Source organism: Amblyraja radiata, chromosome 1 (assembly GCF_010909765.2).
Source record: "Amblyraja radiata isolate CabotCenter1 chromosome 1, sAmbRad1.1.pri, whole genome shotgun sequence".
NCBI lineage: Eukaryota > Metazoa > Chordata > Chondrichthyes > Rajiformes > Rajidae > Amblyraja > Amblyraja radiata.
The window spans coordinates 176,980,159-177,001,008 of NC_045956.1; the positions used below are offsets into that span (position 1 = coordinate 176,980,159).

At 46.0% G+C, this 20,850-nt stretch overlaps 1 protein-coding gene across 2 annotated transcripts in view; it reads right to left on the reverse strand.

Moving 5' to 3' along the window:
* atrn (attractin) overlaps positions 1 to 20,850 on the reverse strand; it is a 358,557-nt gene that overhangs the window by 176,145 nt on the left and 161,562 nt on the right. For both annotated transcript variants that reach the window (XM_033035556.1, XM_033035562.1), the window contains exons 12-17: positions 18,077 to 18,297; positions 15,727 to 15,848; positions 12,229 to 12,367; positions 6,833 to 7,014; positions 3,521 to 3,740; positions 2,726 to 2,911 (exon numbers count right to left, since the gene is read on the reverse strand). In XM_033035556.1, the coding sequence (XP_032891447.1) occupies positions 2,726 to 2,911; positions 3,521 to 3,740; positions 6,833 to 7,014; positions 12,229 to 12,367; positions 15,727 to 15,848; positions 18,077 to 18,297 (1,070 nt within the window). The remainder of the gene's footprint in view (positions 1 to 2,725; positions 2,912 to 3,520; positions 3,741 to 6,832; positions 7,015 to 12,228; positions 12,368 to 15,726; positions 15,849 to 18,076; positions 18,298 to 20,850) is intronic.

The following is a 20,850-nucleotide window of genomic DNA, read 5'->3' on the forward strand; positions in this document are numbered from 1 at the left end:
AATCTTCTGGATTTTTTTGAGGATGTGACAAATAAAATGGATGAATGGCAGGCAGTGGCGAGTGGGGTGCCGCAAGGCTCGGTGTTGGGGCCGCAACTGTTTACCATATATATTAATGATTTGCAAGAGGGAATTAGGAGCATCACTAGCAAGTTTGCGGATGACACAAAGCTGGGTGGCAGTGTAAACTGTGAAGAGGATGTTAGGAGGTTTCAGGGTGACCTGGACAGGTTGAGTGAGTGGGCAGATGCGTGGCAGTTGCAGTATAATATATATAAATGTGAGGTTATCCACTTTGGCGGCAATAATAAGGGGGCAGATTATTATCTCAATGGGGTTAGGTTAGGTAAGGGGGAGGTACAGCGAGACCTGGGTGTCCTTGTACACCAGTCACTGAAAGTTGGCGTGCTGGTACGGCAGGCAGTGAAGAAAGCTAATGGAATGTTACATAGAAACATAGAAAATAGGTGCAGGAGTAGGCCATTTGGCCCTTCGCGCCTGCACCGCCATTCAATATGATCATGGCTGATCATCCAACTCAGTATCCTGTACCTGCTTTCTCTCCATACCCCCGGATCCCTTTAGCCACAAGGGCCACATCTAACTCCCTCTTAAATATAGCCAATGAACTGGGCTCAACTACATTCTGTGGCAGAGAATTCACCACTCTCTGTGTAAAAAATGTTTTTCTCATCTCAGTCCTAAAATATTTCCCCTTTATCCTTAAACTGTGACCCCTTGTTCTGGACTTCCCCAACATCGGGAACAATCTTCCTGCATCTAGCTTGTCCAACCCCTTAAGAATTTTGTACGTTTCTATAAGATCCCCCCTCAATCTTCTAAATTCTAGCGAGTACAAGCCGAGTCTATCCAGTCTTTCTTCATATGAAAGTCCTGGCATCCCAGGAATCAGTCTGGTGAACCTTCTCTGTACTCCCTCTATGTCAAGAACGTCCTTCCTCAGGTTAGGAGACCAAAACTGTACGCAATACTCCAGGTGTGGTCTCACCAAGACCCTATACAACTGCAGTAGAACCTCCCTGCTCCCATATTCAAATCCTTTTGCTATGAATGCCAACATACCATTTGCTTTTTTCACTGCCTGCTGCACCTGCATGCCTACTTTCAATGACTGGTATATCATGACACCCTGGTCTCGTTGCATCTCCCCTTTTCCTAATCGGCCACCATTCAGGTAATAGTCTACTTTCCTGTTTTTGCCACCAAAGTGGATAACCTCACATTTATCCACATTATACTGCATCTGCCATGCATTTGCCCACTCACCCAGCCTATCCAAGTCATCTTGCAGTCTCCTAGCATCCTCCTCACAGCTAACACTGCCCCCCAGCTTCGTGTCATCCACAAACTTGGAGATGTTGCATTCAATTCCCTCATGCAAATCATTAATATATATTGTAAATAGCTGGGGTCCCAGCACTTAGCCTTGCGTTGGGCTTCATAACAAGAGAATGTTGGCCTTCATAACAAGAGGATTTTAGTGTAGGAGTAAAGAGGTTCTTCTGCAGTTGTATAGGGCTCTGGTAAGACCACATCCGGAGTAGTGTGTACAGTTTTGTTCTCCTAATTTGAGGAAGGACATCCTTGTGATTGAGGCAGTGCAGCGTAGGTTCACGAGATTGATCCCTGGGATGGTGGGACTGTCATGAGGAAAGATTGAAAAGACTAGGCTTGTATTCACTGGAGTTTAGATGGATGAGGGGGGATCTTATAGAAACATATAAAATTATAAAAGGACTATAGAAGCTAGATGCAGGAAAAATGTTCCCAATGTTGGGCGAGTCCAGAACCGGGGGCCACAGTCTTAGAATAAAGGGGAGGTCATTTAGGACTGAGGTGAGAAATAACTTTTTCACCCAGAGAGTTGTGAATTTTTGGAATTCCCTGCCACAGAGGGCAGTGGAGGCCAAATCACTGGGTGGATTTAAGAGAGAGTTAGATAGAGCTCTAGGGGCTAGTGGAGTCAAGGGATATGGGGAGAAGGCAGGCACGGGTTATTGATAGGGGACGATCAGCCATGATCACAATGAATGGGGTTGCTGGCTCGAAGGGCCGAATGGCCTCCTCCTGCACCTATTTTCTATGTTTCTATGGACACAAAAAGCTGGAGTAACTCAGCGGGACAGGCAGCATCTCTGGAGAGAAGGAATGGGTGACGTTACGGGACGAGACCCTTCTTCACCGACTAGTTGGGGATAAGGGAAGCAAGAGATATAGACGGCGATGTGGAGAGGCAAAGAACAATGAATGAAAGATATACAAAAAAGTAACGATGATAAAGACCCGAAACGTCACCCATTCCTTCTCTCCAGAGACGCTGCCTGTCCCGCTGAGTTACTCCAGCTTTTTGTGTCTATCTTCAGTTTAAACCACCATCTGCAGTTCCTTCTTACACTCATGGGATCAGAGATTTGTTAAACGAATATCTTAAACTTGACTGTAAATAAATAGTAACACTGTGGTTTATACTGACATTGTGGCAACAATCATAAACAATGTAAGTGCCATCACAACATTTAAGAAGCATTTAGACAGGTACATGGATGGGATAGGTTTGGAGGGATAGAGGCCAAACGCAAGCAGATGTGGCTAGTGTAGATTGGACGTGTTGGCCAACGGGTGTGGACAAGTTGGGCCGAAGGACTTGTTGACATGCTGTGTCACTCTCTAACTCAATGACAGTACAGGATTTGCTTTCACTTACGTGAACAATTGTTGGAAGTAGACCATTCCATGCACTGGCCAAAAGGAAATGAAGCCACATAAGCATTGGCATCAACACACTGCTTCATGTTGCTGCACCACATACACTCCGAGTTGCCAGTTGTACATTCACTACATCCGGTCCTCAATGCACAAGGTGTGCGGCACTGATTGGTGCTGTGGTTTGCTGTGAATCAAAGTAGTACGACTTCAGTTTCAGCAATATTTTAATTTCCTTCCCTATTCTTAACATGTTGCATCCTGCGAGGCGCAGTGGTAGTTGCTGCCTTTGAACTCAACAATCAGGGCAGCACAGTGGTGCAGCATTAGAGTTGCCGCCTTACATCGCCCGGGTTCAATCTTGACTGCGGGTGCTGTCTGTTTGGAGTTTGTACGTTCTCCCCGTGACCTGCATGGGTTTTCTCTGGGTACCCCGCACACACTCCAAAGACATACGGTTTTGTAGGCTTATCGGTTTGGTAAAATTGTAAATTGCAAATTGCCCCTAGTGTGTCCGATAGTGTTAGTGTACGGGGATCACAGGTCAGTTTGGACTCGGTGGCCCAAAGGGCCTCGTTCTACACTGTATCTCTAATCTAAACTTTTCCCAGACTAAAAGCTCTTAAATGCCACTATTGTTTCTTCAAATCTCTACTCCCACAGATCTGCACACTGTGAATGGCTCGATTGTAATTGTGTATTGTCTTTCCGTTGACTGGTCAGCACACTACAAAAGCTTTTCACTGTACCGCGGTACAGGTGACAATAAACTAAACTGACTTGCCAGAAAACTCACCTGGTCTTTCACATACACTTCCATTCACTAAGTTGATGCAGGTTGCTGCTTTCAAGCCGGCATAGTTTGGTTCTGCCATATAGCCACAAAATCCTGCATCACTTGGCTCCTCATTCATCCATTGTAGTGATGTGTTTGTGAAGGGTGACATATCTTCCCAGCACCAATAAGAAACATTTATTTTCCGTAACCCAACCCAAGGGGTTAAGTCTTCTTTGTTCTGCAATGGTAAACATATGCGCTACTGTTAACATGCATGACATTCCCTGCAAACGGCACAGAAACTATCCCAGGCACAGTTTTTTCCCCCCCTGAGGTCCACCTACTAAACCCCTCAGATGATGATCAGCCAACTGGGTGGTAAGGACAGTAAATATATTGGTTCCTAAATCACTTGAATGAATGAATTCAACATTACTGCTACTTCTCATGTCCACAAACATCACTTCCCAACTATCATACAATGCATCTTTCAAACATCAAAGTTCACAAAGTCCAACATCTCTTGGATTCGAATACCCCTCCTAATCTCTCTCCTTCGCTTCCCTCTGATCCCTTCTCTCCTCCTAGTTCTACTCCCTGCCACGTTTTCACCATCCTTTCTGAAATTCCCAATTTTGCGTCGAATGATCAGACCTCAGCTTTGACTCCTATATCCCTATCTTAATGAACTCAAGACAACTATGTATTTTTCTTTTGCCACTATTGCCTCGCTACCCATTTCTTCGTCCAGGAGTCTTCATTCAAGACCGTGTGTCCTTTCACCCATTTCCAGCATTCCCAATCCCCCTGACCACCTTGATTTTCCACGCCTCTCACTCGCTCTAACCTACCAGCTTGCTCGCTAACTAATCTTGACATTATCAACAAACATGCAGTCATAAAGTCATACAGTGTGGAAACAAGCCCTTGTACCCAACTTGCCCACACCAGCCAACCTGTCCCATTGACACTAGTTCCACCTGCCTGTGTTTGGCCCATATCCCTCTCAACGTGTCCTAACAATATACCTGTCTAAATGTTTCTTGAACGTGGTGATAGTACCTCCCTCACCCACTCAAGCTCGTTCCATACACCTACCACTCTGTGTGAAAAAGTTGCCCCTCATGTTCCTATACGGGGAGAAAAGATGAGGTACGAAGGTAAGCTAGCAAAGACAATACGGGGAGAAAAGATGAGGTATGAAGGTAAGCTAGCCAAGAATATAAAGCAGGATAGTAAAAGCTTCTTTAGGTATGTGAAGAGGAAAAAATTAGTTAAGACCAAAGTTGGGCCCTTGAAGACCGAAAAAGGTGAATTTATTACAGGAAATGGCAGATGAGTTGAACAGGTAGTTTGGATCTGTCTTCACCAAGGAGGACACAAACAATCTTCCTGATATAGTAGTGGCCAGAGGATCTGGGGTGACAGAGGAACTGAAGGAAATCCACATTAGGCAGGAAATGGTGTTGGATAGACTGATGGGACTGAAGGCTGATAAATCCCCAGGGCCTGATGGTCTGCATCCCAGGGTACCTAAGGAAGTGGCTCTTGAAATCGTGGATGCATTGGTGATAATTTTCCAATGTTCTATAGACTCAGGATCAGTTCCTGTGGATTGGAGGGTAGCTAATGTTATCCCACTTATTAAGAAAGGCGGGAGAGAGAAAACGGGGAATTATAGACCAGTTAGCCTGACATCGGTGGTGGGGAAGATGCTGGAGTCAATTATAAAAGATGAGATAGCCGCACATTTGGATGGCAGTAACAGGATCGGTCCGAGTCAGCATGGATTTACGAAGGAGAAATCATGCTTGACTAATCTTCTGGAATTTTTTGAAGATGTAACTAGGGAAATGGACAAGGGAGAGCCAGTGGATGTAGTGTGCCTGGACTTTCAGAAAGCATTTGATAAGGTCCCACATAGGAGATTAGTGGGCAAAATTAGGGCACATGGTATTGGGGGTAGAGTGCTGACATGGATAGAAAAGTGGTTGGCAGACAGGAAACAAAGAGTAAGGCTTAACGGGTCCCTTTCAGAATGGCAGGCAGTGACTAGTGGGGTACGCAAGGCTCGGTGCTGGGACCGCAGCTATTTACAATATACATCAATGATTTGGATGAAGGGATTCAAAGTAACATTAGCAAATTTGCAGATGACACAAAGCTGGGTGGCAGTGTGAACTGTGAGGAGGATGCTATGAGAATGCAGGGTGACTTGGACAGGTTGGGGGAGTGGGCAGATGCATGGCAGATGAAGTTTAATGCGGATAAAAGTGAGGTTATCCACTTTGGTAGCAAAAACAGGAAGGCAGATTACTATCTAAATAGCTCAAGTTGGTAAATGGGGAAGTACAATGGGATCTGGGGGTCCTTGTACATCAGTCTATGAAAGTAAGCATGCAGGTACAGCAGGCAGTGAAGAAAGCGAAAGGCATGTTGGCCTTTATAACAAGAGGAATCGAATATAGGAGCAAAGAGGTCCTTCTGCAGTTGTACAGAGCCCTAGTGAGACCACACCTGGAGTATTGTGTGCAGTTTTGGTCCTCTAATTTGAGGAAGGACATTCTTGCTATTGAGGGAGTGCAGCGTAGATTAACAAGGTTAATTCCCGGGATGGCAGGACTGTCATATGCTGAGAGAATGGAGCAGCTGGGCTTGTACACTCTGGAGTTTGGAAGGATGAGAGGCAATCTCATTGAAACATATAAGATTGTTAAGGGCTTGGACACGCTAGAGGCAGGAAATATGTTCCTGATGTTGGGGGAGTCCAGAACCAGGGGCCACAGTTTAAGAATAAGGAGTAAGCCATTTAGAACGGAGACGAGGAAACACTTTTTCTCACGGAGAGTGGTGAGTCTGTGGAATTCTCTGCGTCAGATGGGCGGTGGAGGCAGGTTCTGTGGATGCTTTCAAGAGCGAGCTAGATAGGGTTCTTAAAAATAGCGGAGTCAGGGGATATGGGGAGAAGGCAGGAACGGGGGTACTGATTGTGGATGATCAGCCATGATCACATTGAATGGCGGTGCTGGCTCGAAGGGCCAAATGGCCTACTCCTGCACCTATTGCCTAATGTCTATTGTCTATTAAATCTTTACCCCCCTCACCTAAAACCTATGTCCTCTGGCTCTCGATTTCCCTACACTGGGCAAGGGACTCTGTGCGATCTATTCCTCACATAATTGCCAATATTCTTTCTGTCATTTATTTTAGATTTCAAGATGTTACAGTTTTGAAGTCGCAACTAAAAATATATCAGCCACAATGGGGGGAAAAAAAACAGATTGTTTCAATCTAATCTCAAATCAAATCTGTTTGGAGCATTTTACTCACCGACATGTGCATGATCTGTAATTCCTTCAGAACAAAGTCAACTTTCTTCTGTGACGTCAGTGAAACTAATGCAGCTTTCTGACCTCTGCAGAACAGTTTTGCATTATCGTAGTCATTTTTTATATTGGTGATTGTCAGGCATGAATTTCCCACTAAGTGCCAGTTCTCTCCACATATAGTTTCTGCAGTTCCCAAGACAAAAAATAAACACTTCAAAATGAAATTCACTCAATTATACATATTTATGTATTGATATTGCAGATACATAGCTGCAAATGCATTGATTACACTGCCACTTGAGGCTACTTAATGACAACCTGTGATGTTCTAAAGAGCACAGTGTGAGGCCAATATTTGTTAATGAATAAAATGGATGTCAAGTTTCATCCTCATTCGTAACCCACTCCAGTAACTTTATTCCTCTTTCTCAACTTAATGATCCATTTCACAAACTATCATTCACACAGCAAATGGAAGCAGCATCTCAGTGAAGCTTGAATCAAAATTATCGTTGCAGGCAACTAATCTTTCCAAGAGGAATTTAAAAAAAAACACATTCAAAATTCAGTTGCAGTTGTACGAGCTGTAAAACACAACTTAATTACAGGTTTGTGCTCAGGAGTGGGGGGGTTTGGTTTATATCATACAGTTATGCTGCTCTCTTCATCACTGGGTAATGATAATTCAGATGCAACTAAACAGCAAATAAGGCAAGATCAGCACAAGTGAGATATGAACTAGGAAAAGGGGAGATGCAGCGAGACCTGGGTGTCATGGTACACCAGTCATTGAAAGTGGGCATGCAGGTGCAGCAGGCAGTGAAGAAAGCAAATGGTATGTTAGCTTTCATAGCAAAAGGATTTGAGTATAGGAGCAGGGAGGTTCTACTGCAGTTGTACAGGGTCTTGGTGAGACCACACCTGGAGTATTGCGTACAGTTTTGGTCTCCAAATCTGAGGAAGGACATTATTGCCATAGAGGGAGTGCAGAGAAGGTTCACCAGACAGATTCCTGGGATGTCAGGACTGTCTTATGAAGAAAGACTGGATAGACTTGGTTTATACTCTCTAGAATTTAGGAGATTGAGAGGGGATCTTATAGAAACTTACAAAATTCTTAAGGGGTTGGACAGGCTAGATGCAGGAAGATTGCTCCCGATGTTGGGGAAGTCCAGGACAAGGGGTCACAGCTTAAGGATAAGGGGGAAATCCTTTAAAACCGAGATGAGAATAACTTTTTTCACACAGAGTGGTGAATCTCTGGAACTCTCTGCCACAGAGGGTAGTCGAGGCCAGTTCATTGGCTATATTTAAGAGGGAGTTAGATGTGGCCCTTGTGGCTAAGGGGATCAGAGGGTATGGAGAGAAGGCAGGTACGGGATACTGAGTTGGATGATCAGCCATGATCATATTGAATGGCGGTGCAGGCTCGAAGGGCCGAATGGCCTACTCCTGCACCTAATTTCTATGTTTCTATGAACGTGTGTCTTGTGACTTTTTACCATTATTACTCTTCATATATGACATAATTTGGACATACACTAGTAATCTTAAATGCAAAATATACCTGTGTGTGGCAAGTGATATTACTGGAAAAATCCACAAAGTGTAGCGGGGACGCGAAGGAGTCCAGCCAAAAACTAGTTGGACACGAGTTGTGTGCACTAGACGTGTTTATTCTCTCCAATACAGCTCCCTACTCCCTCACGGTCACGGGCGTTGCCCGGCCTTAAATACCAACTCAGGTACCGACCCCGTGACTAGCGCCTCCCACACCAAGATGTCGCCCTCCAGAGCCGATGGTTCGTTGTGCCCTTGGGTTGCCACCAGGTGCCGCCACATGAACCCCCCCAGAACCAGAGGCACCGAACAGGATGGGACGCCGAACAAGGCGGCCCGAACGCGTAATAATAATAATCATAAATTTTATTTATGGGCGCCTTTCAAGAGTCTCAAGGACACCTTACAAAAATTGAGCAGGTAGAGGAAAAACATGTAAGGGGAATGAAATAAATAGTAGACATGACTAGTACACAAAGTAAAGACAGAATTCAATATAAAACACAGTATGAGGCAATTAATGCACAGATGAAAAGGGACGGGGACGGGGATGTGGGGCTAAGGATAGGCAGAGGTGAAGAGATGGGTCTTGAGGCGGGACTGGAAGATGGTGAGGGACACGGAATTGCGGATCAGTTGGGGGAGGGAGTTCCAGAGCCTGGGAGCTGCCCTGGAGAAGGCTCTGTCCCCAAAACTGTGGAGGTTGGACTTGTGGATGGAGAGGAGACCGGCTGATGTGGATCTGAGGGACCGTGAGGGTTGGTAGGGGGAGAGGAGGTCAATGAGATATGGGGGGGCCAGATGGTGGAGGGCTTTGTAGGTGAGAATCAGGATTTTGTAGGTGATCCGGTGGGAGATGGGAAGCCAGTGAAGTTGTTTGAGGACTGGAGTGATGTGATGCCAGGATTTGGTATGGGTGATGAGTCGGGCGGCTGCGTTCTGGACCAGTTGGAGTCAGTTGATGTAGGTGGAGCTGATGCCAAGGAGAAGTGAGTTGCAATAGTCCAGTCGGGAGGAGATGAAGGCATGGATGAGTCTTTCAGCAGCGGGAGGTGTGAGAGAGGGTCTGAGTTTGGCGATGTTGCGGAGATGAAAGAAGGAGGTTTTAATGACATGGCGGATGTGAGGCTCAAGGGAGAGGGTGGAATCAAAGATCACGCCAAGGTTGCGGGCCTGGGGAGATGGGGAGACAGTGGTGCCGTCGATGGTGAGAGTGGGGTTATTGATTTTGCTGAGTGTGGCTTTGGAGCCTATGAGGAGGAATTCTGTCTTATCGCTGTTGAGTTTGAGGAAATTATGTTGCATCCAGGTTTTTATAGCTGACAATCAGGAGTTGATATGGGAGAGGGGGGGGTTGTGGGGGGATTTGGTGCCAAGGTAGATCTGGGTGTCATCAGCGTAACAGTGGAAGTCCAGATTGAAGTGGCGGAGTATCTGACCAAGGGGGAGTATGTAGATGATGAAGAGGAGGGGGCCGAGTACGGAGCCTTGGGGAACGCCTTGAGTGACTGTGGCTGTAGCAGAGGTGTGGTTGTGGAGAGAGATGAAGTGGGATCTGTTGGAAAGGTAGGAACGGAGCCAGCTGAGTGCAGAGCCTTCAATGCCGAGGTCTTTGAGTCTGGTGAGCAGGATGTTATGGTTGATATGGTTGATATAATCCCACGGGAGCTTGCTCAGTTCGGAAGAATCTCCGGGAGCCCGCAACGGGGCGGTTGAGCCACATGGACTGGCTCAGGTCCAAGTGGGCCGGTTTCATACGAGCCACAGACACCGTTTCACATCGGCCTCCCACGTCCAAATCAAATGTAATAGGCCCGTGCCGCAGCACGCGAAAGGGACCTTCATACGGGCGCTGCAAGGGCGACCTGTGGGAGTCATGGCGAAGAAAAACGTACGGGCAGCCCATCAGTGGCAGTGGCACATGGGAAGGAGCCACTCCATGACACGACGTTGGGATGGGAGACAGGGCGCCGACCTTCTCCCGCAAGCGTATCAGCACCGATGACGGGGGGTTCCTGGGACCCATCAGCAGCAGGACCAAACTCCCCGGGGACGGTGAGCGTAGCCCCATATACCAACTCCGCAGAGGATGATGACAGATCCTCCTTGTGGGGCCTTCCGAATCCCCAACAGGACCCATGTCAACTCGTCCGTCCACTCAGGGCCTGTGAGACGAGCCTTCAGACAGCGGTGCAACCGCTCCACCAACCCATTTGACGGGATGGTACGCTGTCGCGTGGAGGAGCTGCGTCCCCAACAGGCGGGCCATGGCGGACCACAGTTCAGACGTGAACTGGGTGCCCCGGTCGGACGTGATGTGAAGTGGAACCTCTACTCCCTGAAGGTCACGGGCGTTACCTGGCCTTAAATACCAACTCAGGTACCGATCCCGTGACTAGCGCCTCCCACACCAAGACGCCTCCCTCTGGAGCCGATGATTCATTGTGCCCTTGGGTTGCCACCAGGTGCCGCCACAAAAGAACCATTTCAGAGTAAGATACATAATTTAGATCATTAGGGCGGCACGGGGGCGGAGCGGTAGAGTTGCTGCCCTATGGAACCAGAGATTCGGGTTCGATCCTGACTATGGGTGCTTGTCTGTACGTGATTAGTATTGGTGTCAGCGGTTATGGGGAGAAGGCAGTTGAATGGGGTTAGGAGGGCGAGATAGATCAGCCATGATTGAATGGCGGAGTACTTGATGGGCCGAATGGCCCAATTCTGCTCCTATCACTTATGATCTTATGACCTGTGTGGGTTTTTCCCCAGGATTTCCGGTTTCCTTCCACACTCCAAAGATGTACAGGTTTGCAGGCTAATTGGATTGGTATAATTGTAAATTGTCCCTAACGTGAGTAGGATAGCCTAAGTGGGCAGGGATCACTGGTTGGCCAGGACTCAGTGGGCCGAAGGGCCTGATTCTACGCTGTATCTCTAAACTAAACAAAATAATGATCTGCATGGAAAATACCCACTCATGATGCCGCATCACCCAGTGAACTTGATAATGGCAATAAAAGGTAGAATGGAGATCACTGCTGCTCTAATAACTAACATATGATCCTGTTAAGAAAAACTAAATATCAAGTTTGAAGAGGTCAAAGTTGCCTGCTGTTCTCTCAATAATGGTCGTCATTTTCCTCACAGTTCCTGAAGAAATGCGGATAGTTGAGAATTAGACACAAAATCCTGGAGTAACAGCGAGACGGGCAGCATCTCTGGATAGAATGACTGATATATGATGAAAAAATGGGTTGAGTGATATAGGATGAAGGGATGAAAGAATGAGTTGACTGGGCTTGTATTCACTGGAATTTATGAGAAGGGATCTTACAGAAACATGTAAAATTCTTAAGGGATTGGACAGGCTAGATGCAGGAAAGATGTTCTCGATGTTGGGGGAGTCCAGAACCAGCGGTCACAGTTTAAGAATAAGGTGTAGGCCATTTAGGACTGAGATGAGGAAAAACCTTTTCACCCAGAGAATTGTGAATCTGTGGAATTCTCTGCCACAGAAGGCAGTGGAGGCCGATTCACTGGATGTTTTCAAGAGAGAGTTAGATTTAACTCTTTGGGCTAATGGAATCTAGGGATTTGGGGGAAAAGCAGGAACGGGGTACAGATTGTGGATGATCAGCCATGATCATATTGAATGGCGGTGTTGGCCTGAAGGGCTGAATGGCCTACTCCTGCAGCTATTTTCTATGTTTCTATGTATGGGTGATGTTTTGGATCGATACCCTTCTTCAGAGAATTAGCACAGGACATCAAGGATACCCTGACAACTGGGCATTGCATAGTAATCACATCATAACTGGAAAATATAATAACTCCTACCGGGTAACGGAATGCATTCTTGATTCCGAGGCTCCCACTGACAGTTCTGGTCCACAGCACAACTTTTGCAGCTTGTCAGCTTATTGCAAACGTACTCGGGTTTATCCTTTGGACAAGCTCCAAAACTCCCAATTGCTCCCTAAAGCAATCACCATCAACAAAAAGCAAGTAACTAGCACAATATTGCAGTACAGTGATACAAGTTAAAAGATTGTGCATATTATGATGAAAGTATTTCCTGCCACTCTTACTCCACCATGGACCTTAATTATGCATTGGAAAATGTAGATGCTTTAATTGCTGTACAAACAGAATTTTAAAGGTGGACAAAAATGCTGATGAAACTCAGCGGGTGAGGCAGCATCTATGGAGCAATGGAATATGTGACGTTTCGGGTCGAGACCCTTCTTCAGACTGATGTGGAGGTGGGGGGGGGGGGGGGGGGGAAGAAGAAAGGAAGAGGCAGAGACAGTAGGCTGTGGGAGAGCTGGGAAGGGGAGGGGAAGGAGGGAGAAAGCAGGGACTATCTGAAATTGGAGAAGTCAATGTTCATACCGCTGGGGTGTAAACTGCCCAAGCGAAATATGATGTGCTGCTCCTCCAATTTACGGTGGGACTCACTCTGGCCATGGAGGTGGCCCAGGACAGAAAGGTCGGAATAGGAATGGGAGGGGGAGCTGAAGTGATGGGCCACCGGGAGATCAGGTTGGTTATTGTGAACCGAGCGAAGGAGTTGGGGGATGCGATCGCCAAGCCTACGCTTGGTCTCACCGATGTAGAGCAGCTGACAACTAGAGCAGCGGATGCAATAGATGAGGTTGGAGAAGGTGCAGGTGAACCTCTGCTTCACCTGGAAAGACTACTTGGGTCCTTGGATGGAGTCCAGGGGGGAAGTAAAGCGACAAGTGTAGCATTTCCTGCGGTTACAAGGGGAAGTGCCAGAGGAGGGGGTGGTTTGGGTGGGAAGGGACGAATTGACCAAGGAGTTGCGGAGGGAGCGGTCTCTGCGGAAAGCCGAAAGGGTAGGAGATGAGTAGATGTGGCCAGTAGTGGCGGGATCCCGTTGGATGTGGCGATAATGTCGGAGGATAATCTGTTGTATATGACCGCTGGTGGGGTGGAAGGTGAGGACAAGGAGGACTCTGTCCTTGTTACGAGTGCGGGGATGGGGAGAGAGAGCAGAGCTAAGGGACATAGAGGAGACCCTGGTGAGAGCCTCATCTATAGTCGGAGAGGGGAACCCCCGTTCCCTAAAGTATGAGGACATCTCCGATGCCCTGGTTTGGAACACCTCATTCTGGGTGCAGATGCGGTGTAGATGGAGGAATTGGGAGTAGGGGATAGAGCCCTTACAGGAAGCAGGGTGGGAAGAAGTGTAGTCCAGATAGCCATGGGTGCTGGAAAAATCAAAGGTAGACAAAAATGCTGGAGAAACTCAGCGGGTGAGGCAGCATCTATGGAGCGTAGGAATAGGTGATGTTTCGGGTCGAGACCAGCATCTGCAGTTCTTTCTTAAACAGAATTTTAAGATCAGGACAAAGAAAGATGGACGTCATTGACTTTTCCCTCAGGATACGACTGCCCTAATACTCCCTTGGCTGCCCTCTCATCTTGCTTCATGATCGCAAGTTTGTTGAAAACCTGGCTACCCATCTCAAAATGGGCATCTCAGGCCTACACTTGTTCTTCATCCTTTCGTATTTTAGTAATTTCAGCTTTGGCCTCTTAAATGTACCTGACCAATCCTTTTGATTGTCTGTCCTGGGAATGTATTTGTGGCATTTTATCAAACATGCTTTGATGAGGCTTTCCTGAAGTACCCGCAGCATGGTACAGAACGGTGGCGCAGCAGTAGAGTTGCTGCGTTACTGCGCCAGGGACCCGGGTTCGATCCTGGCTATGGGTGCTGTCTGTACGGAGTTTGCACGTTCTCCCCATGACCTGCATGAGTTTTCTCTGGGTGCTCCGGTTTCCTCCCACACTCCAAAGATGTGCAAGTTTGTAGGTTAATTGGCTTGGTAAAATTGTAGATTGTCCCTAGTGTGTAAGATAGTGTTAGTGTGCGGGGATCGCTAGTCGGTTCAGACTCGGTGGGCCAAAGGACCTGTTTCCGCACTATCTCTCTAAGCTAAACTAAATTCACTATGATGAAGTTGGTGTATATATGCAAGACGTTGTTCTTATTTTCTCAGCAAAATAATACTGGAATCTAAAATCTACATTCCATCTCACAACTCATTATCTTTTGCTTGGCCTTTTAATTTAGTTTTAATGGTGGCATTTAAAATGCTTTATTAGGCACATGAAAATGCAGGGAATGGAGGGATATGGATCACGGGCACACAAAGGAGATTTGTTTGACTTGCCATTATATTCGGCATGGACATTGTGATCCGAAAGGCCTGTTCCTGTGCTGTACTGTTCTATGTTCTGGGTCAATGTACTGAAGAACGCCTCAATACTTGCAGAGTAAACGAGTAAGTGTGTTTTATGGGCTGTGCAAAGGAATATTGAGTATCTGTCACCAGTATCTGAAATAGGTTCCACTGCTCCTCCAGCAGTTACATTTGTATTCAGAGAAACGTTTCATTTTGTACGAAACCAGTGCTATAATTAAGCTCGCCTTCATCAGTATGGGCCATTGACTAAAAGAGTCAGAAGTTATGTCGCAGCATTTTAATACATTGCTTCAGCTGCACGTCGAATACTGGGTTACCAGTACTGGTTACCCCCATTACGATAAGGATGTGGAGGTTTTGGAGGGTGCAGAGGAATGAATTAGAGGGTGTTAGCTATAAGGAAAGAATGGACAAACTTGGATTGTCATCTGCTGGGTGTCGGATGTGGGGAGAACAGATAGATGTGGATAAAGTTATGAGACGCATGGATAGAATAGACAGGCTGAATCATTTTCCCAGGTGGGCGCAGCTTTAAGGTGAGAGGGAACAATTTAAGGAAATGTGCTGGGCAAGTTTTTATTTACACAGAGGGTGCCTGGAATGCACTGTCTGTGGTGGTAGTAGTGGAAGCAGTACGGAAGTGGCGTTTAAGCAGCTCTTAGATAGACACATGGATATATAGGGAATGGAGACATAGTGACCATGTGAGAGAAGGGATTAGTTTAGATACTAGAACTGCAGATGCTGATTTACAAAATTAGAAACATGGTGCTGGAGTAACACAGTGGGTGAGGCAGCAGTGGGGCAGTGGGCAGTGGGGTCTGTTGCTGCGCTTGACTGAGGTCATAAGGTCATCAGTGATAGGAGCAGAATTAGACCATTGAGCCCATCAAGTCTACTCCGCCATTTAATCATGGCTGATCTATCTCTCCCTCGTAACCCCATTCTCCTGCCTTCTCCCCATAACATCTGACACCTGTACTGCTCTATGTTCTTTACAAATATCTATTTTAACAGTAGAAAACTGTCTGTCTGGAAGAATAACCACCATAAGTATGATGAATTAAATTGCACTTAGAAGGGTTTGTAGAATACTCACAGAGGCTTCCGTGCAGTTACTGTTCTTTGACAAGCACTTGTCATGGCACCATTGACAACCATTTGTGTTCACAGTACAGCTGTAGCAATCGGTGTACTGATCACACTTTTCGTTATCTGCGTCTGTAGTATAGCAAGGGGGAAGAAAACATGCTTCGTTTTTCTATAAATACTATCTGCTCAGCTACCGACGTTTTCTCTCGTTTATTTATATGGAAACGTTGCCTGCCGACCACCTACGAAAAATAATTTTGAGCTGGAGAGGCAGGGAACTGCAGATGCTTTAGGGCAGCACGGTGCCACAGCGGCAGAGTTGCTTCCTCACAGTGGCAGAGTCCCAGGTTCGACCCTGACTGCGGGTGCTTTTCTGTGCAGACTTTGTACGTTCTCCCCATGACCTGCGTTGGTTTTCACTGGGATCTCCGGTTTCCTCCCACTCTTCAAAGGCGTACAGGTTTGCAGGTTAATTAGCTTGAAAAAAATTGTAAATTGTCCCTAATGTGTATAGGATAGTGTCAGTGTGCGGGGATCGCTGGTCGGCGCGGACTCGGTGGGACAAAGGGCCCGTTTCTGTGCTGTATCTCTAAATACTAAAAAAAAAAGCTGATTTACACCAAAGGGCACCAAGTGCTGGCGTAACTCAGCGGGTCAGGCAGCATCTCGGGAGAACATGGATACGTGACATTTCTGGTCTGGACCCGTTGTCAGACTGTAATTTTAAGTCTACCAGGACAGATTGAACAACCAAAGATATCTTGTTATTGGTCTCCAGTTGCAATTCCGGGCAGCTTATAAACTGAGTGATTCAAATAGTTTTGTAGACAGCAGATGATTTCCATATAAATTGTTTTTTGTGCTGCAGTCCACTTAATACGCTTGCTGAAGTGCTGGCTTACACTCAGTGCATTATATAAACATTGTGCAAATCGATCCTGTCACCGGGAGGGTACCAGTTACAAACTACGTAAATCTCACTCTATTGTACATCCCAGTTTCTTCCAATGAAGTGCTTTGTATTGCTACCTCAATTAATTAATGCTGATTATTTTAATTGCTCCTCAATTAGCTTCATTCCCCATAAACATCATCAAAACATTTAGCTGTGCACTGCTACTTGCCTCACAAAGCAATTACAAGCTCGTCCTTTTATTTGGTTGAAATGCAATTCAAAGAGGAAATCTGACTCCACATCAAATCGATGGAGGCAACAGCTATTTCTTGATGATACCAACATATCAACTGGGAGGCTCGTTGGCGCAGCGGTAGAGCTGCTGCCTTACAGCGCCAAAGACCCGGGTTCAATCCTGACTATGGGTGCTGTCTGTACGGAGTTTGTACGTTTTACCCGTGATCTGAGTGGGTTTTTGCTGCGATGTCCGGTTTCCTCCCACACTCCAAAGACCTCCCAAGTTTACAAGCTAATTGGCTTGGTAGAATTGTAAATTGGCCCTAGTGTATGTAGGATAATGGAAGTGTGCGGGGATCGCTAGTTGGCGTAGATCCGGTCGGCCGAAGGGCCTGTTTCCGCGCTGTATCTCTAAACTAAACTAAAATCCGGGAACTTGCTGCCATACATCTGAACAGAGCTTGTAAATTGAGAAAGATAAGAAAGGGTCATCAGACCAACTGTGATCAGTCAACCAACGAGTGGGAATTTGTGGCCCATTTCAGGAACTATTGCAAGAAACCTAAATGGCCTTAAACTGATAAGGCTGGAGAGAGACAAGATCACTCAAGACCTGGAGCTGTAACATTCTATCTTCTCTTTTGCACTACCTGATGTACTCATATTTGGTAAGATTTGTCTGGTTAGCATAACAAAGTTTTTCCACTATATCTTGTACACATGGCAATAATAAACTAATGTCGATACCATGCACTCCCATATTTTCTCCCATTTCCTAGGGAAGGTAACTTGCAGCATCATTCCTTTCTTGATCTAAGAAATTTTGACTATAACTTGAATGAATAAATTAATCAATTTGTCCTGTTAATTAATCAATTAATACACAGAATGGATGCACAGTCTTTTACTCAGATTAGGAGATTCAAGAACCAGGGGACAAAGATTTACGGTGAGAGGGGAAAGATTTACTAGGACCCTCAGGGGCAACTTTTTCACTCAGAAGGTGGTGGGTACATGGAACGAGCTGCCAGAGGTGGTGGTTGAGCTAGGTATTTTAATAAAGATTTAGACAAGTACATGGATAGAATAGGTTTAGAGAGATATGGGCCAAATGTTGGGACTAATATGTATGGAACATGTTGGGCAAGATGGACCGAAGGGCCCATTTCCATGCGGAAAGACCATGACCATTATAAACACCAAAGATGAAGTCATTATAACTTACAGGTCTTGTTGACACATGTTTTTGAAATCTGATGCTTTTCTCCCTCTGTTGCCATTTCCCAAGGCACACATTGCGATGTGTTTGTGCGCCAGACACATCGGATTCCAGGCCCCGCTTCCATGCACGGTGCCTCGTCAGAGAAAGCGTCACACTTGGCTGGCGTGAACATAAGTACATCGCTCAGCAGAAGACTGTTGAACCCGCCAAAAATGTACATAGTGCTGAGAATAAGAGGGAAAACAAAAATGGTATCAGAATCCGGTACAATATTCTGGAGACCTGTCAGTAATATCTTGCAACTCATTGCAACAGATAACATGCTGGGAAGAACAACATTATTCCAAATCCACACTATCCACAGGGTCTTGGTGAGACCACACCTGGAGTATTGCGTACAGTTTTGGTCTCCAAATCTGAGGAAAGACATTCTTGCCATAGAGGGAGAACAGAGAAGGTTCACCAGACTGATTCCTGGGATGTCAGGACTTTCATATGAAGAAAGACTGGATAGACTCAGTTTGTACTCGCTAGAATTTAGAAGATTGAGGGGGGATCTTATAGAAACTTATAAAATTCTTAAGGGGTTGGACAGGCTAGATGCAGGAAGATTGTTCCCGATGTTGGGGAAGTCCAGGACAAGGGGTCACAGTTTAAGGATAATGGTGAAGTCCTTTAGGACCGAGATGAGAAAAACATTTTTCACACAGAGAGTGGTGAATCTCTGGAACTCCCTGCCACAGAAGGTAGTTGAGGCCAGTTCATTGGCTATATTTAAGAGGGAGTTAGATGTGGCCCTTGTGGCTAAAGGGATCAGGGGGTATGGAGAGAAGGCAGGCACAGGATACTGAGTTGAATGATCAGCCATGATCATATTGAATGGCGGTGCAGGCTCGAAGGGCCGAATGGCCTACTCCTGCACCTATTTTCTATGTTTCTAAGATGCACTTAAGAACTTATATGGAGTTCCACCTTAAGCCATCATGTATTGCCTCAGGAAATATTAACCCCTTGTCATTCATTGTCTGCGTATCTAAATTACAGAGAATGTCAATACATTCTGCTATTTTTGCCAGATTTTCCACACCAACAGATTTTAGTTACTTGCTCCCTCTCACTCTTCTAGCTTTCTTTCCACTCTCCTCCACAACGACCTCGACCGACCCCCCCCCCCCCTCCCCCCCCCTCTTCTTGATGGCCCTTTCTTATCTCTCTCAATTTACATGCTTAAGGTTCAGATGAATGACAGCAACTTTGGAGATTTTAGTTTAGTTTAGAGATACAGCGTGGAAGCAGACCCTTCGGCCCACCGGGTCTGCGCCGACCAGCCATCCACGCACACTTAAGGGCCTGTCCCACTGTACGAGGTAATTCAAGAGTTCTCCCAATTTTTCCCCTGATTTGAACTCGGAGAATGTCCGTAGCGGCTCCGTAGGAGTTCGTGGATGTCTCGTAGCGGCTCGTACAAGTAACGGTAGGCACTCGGGAAATCCGGTAAACTCGTGACGTTTTTTCAACACTGTGAAAAATGTCCACGAGTAAAAAAATACTCGTGATGAAAAAAATTGTTACTTTTTACTCGTACGAGCCGCTACGAGACATCCACGAACTCCTACGGACCCGCTACAGGCATTCTCCGAGTTCGAATCAGGGGAAAACTCGGGAGAACTCTTGAATTACCTCGTACAGTGGGATAGGCCCTTAACACTATCCTGCATACACTAGGGACAACTTACAATTATACCAAGCCAATTAGCCTACAAACCCCCGAGACCCTTCTCATAGAAACATAGAAAATAGGTGCAGGAGGAGGCCATTCGGCCCTTCGAGCCAGCACCAGCATTCATTGTGATCATGGCTAACTCTCTCCTAAATCCATCCAGTGATTTGGCCTCCACTGCCCTCTGTGGCAGGGAATTCCACAAATTCACAACTCTCTAAGAGAAAACGTTTTTTCTCACCTCAGTCTTAAATGACCTCCCCTCTATTCTAAGACTGTGGCCCCTGGTTCTGGACTCGCCCAACATAGGGAATATTTTTCCTGCATCTCGCATGTCCAGTCCATTTATAATTTTATATGTTTCTATAAGATACCCCCCTCATCCTTCTAAACTCCAGTGAATACAGAGATGCTGCCTGTCCCGCTGAGTTTACTCCTGCAGTTTGTGTCTATCTTCGGTTTAATCCAGCCTCTGCAGTTCCATCCTACACAAATCTCATTACTCATGTTAATTTCACACCGGCCTGTAGTTCCATAGCTTATCTTTGTGCCCTTTTTTAAATAAAGGTACATTAGCTATCTTCCAGACTTCTGGTAGCTCGCCTGTGGCCAACAAAGATGTACCATTATCTTCCTTATTGCTTGTCAAGATCTCCACCATCACCTCTTTTGTAATGCTAATATGCTCCAGGATATCACGGTTCCCTCCCCTGATCTCACCATCTCTATAATAATTACAGACAAGAAGTATTTAGTTAAATCCTTGTCCTTTGTTGATTTGAAAATGTTGGCTCCTGGTGATTACTGGGAGTTAAATAAGCTTTTGTTCATTTCCTTTTTTAAACACTAACATAATGAAGAAAATAACGGGAGCATGGTCATACAGTAGGCAGAATCACTCTGATGTGACAGTAATTACAGCTTAGAGCTACTGCGGTACTGGAGTTGGGGTGGGCACATTGGGTCAAAGGACCTATTGTTTGTACGGAGTTTGTACGTTCTCCCAGTGACCTGCGTGGATTTTCTCCGACATCTTTGGTTTCCTCCCACACTCCAA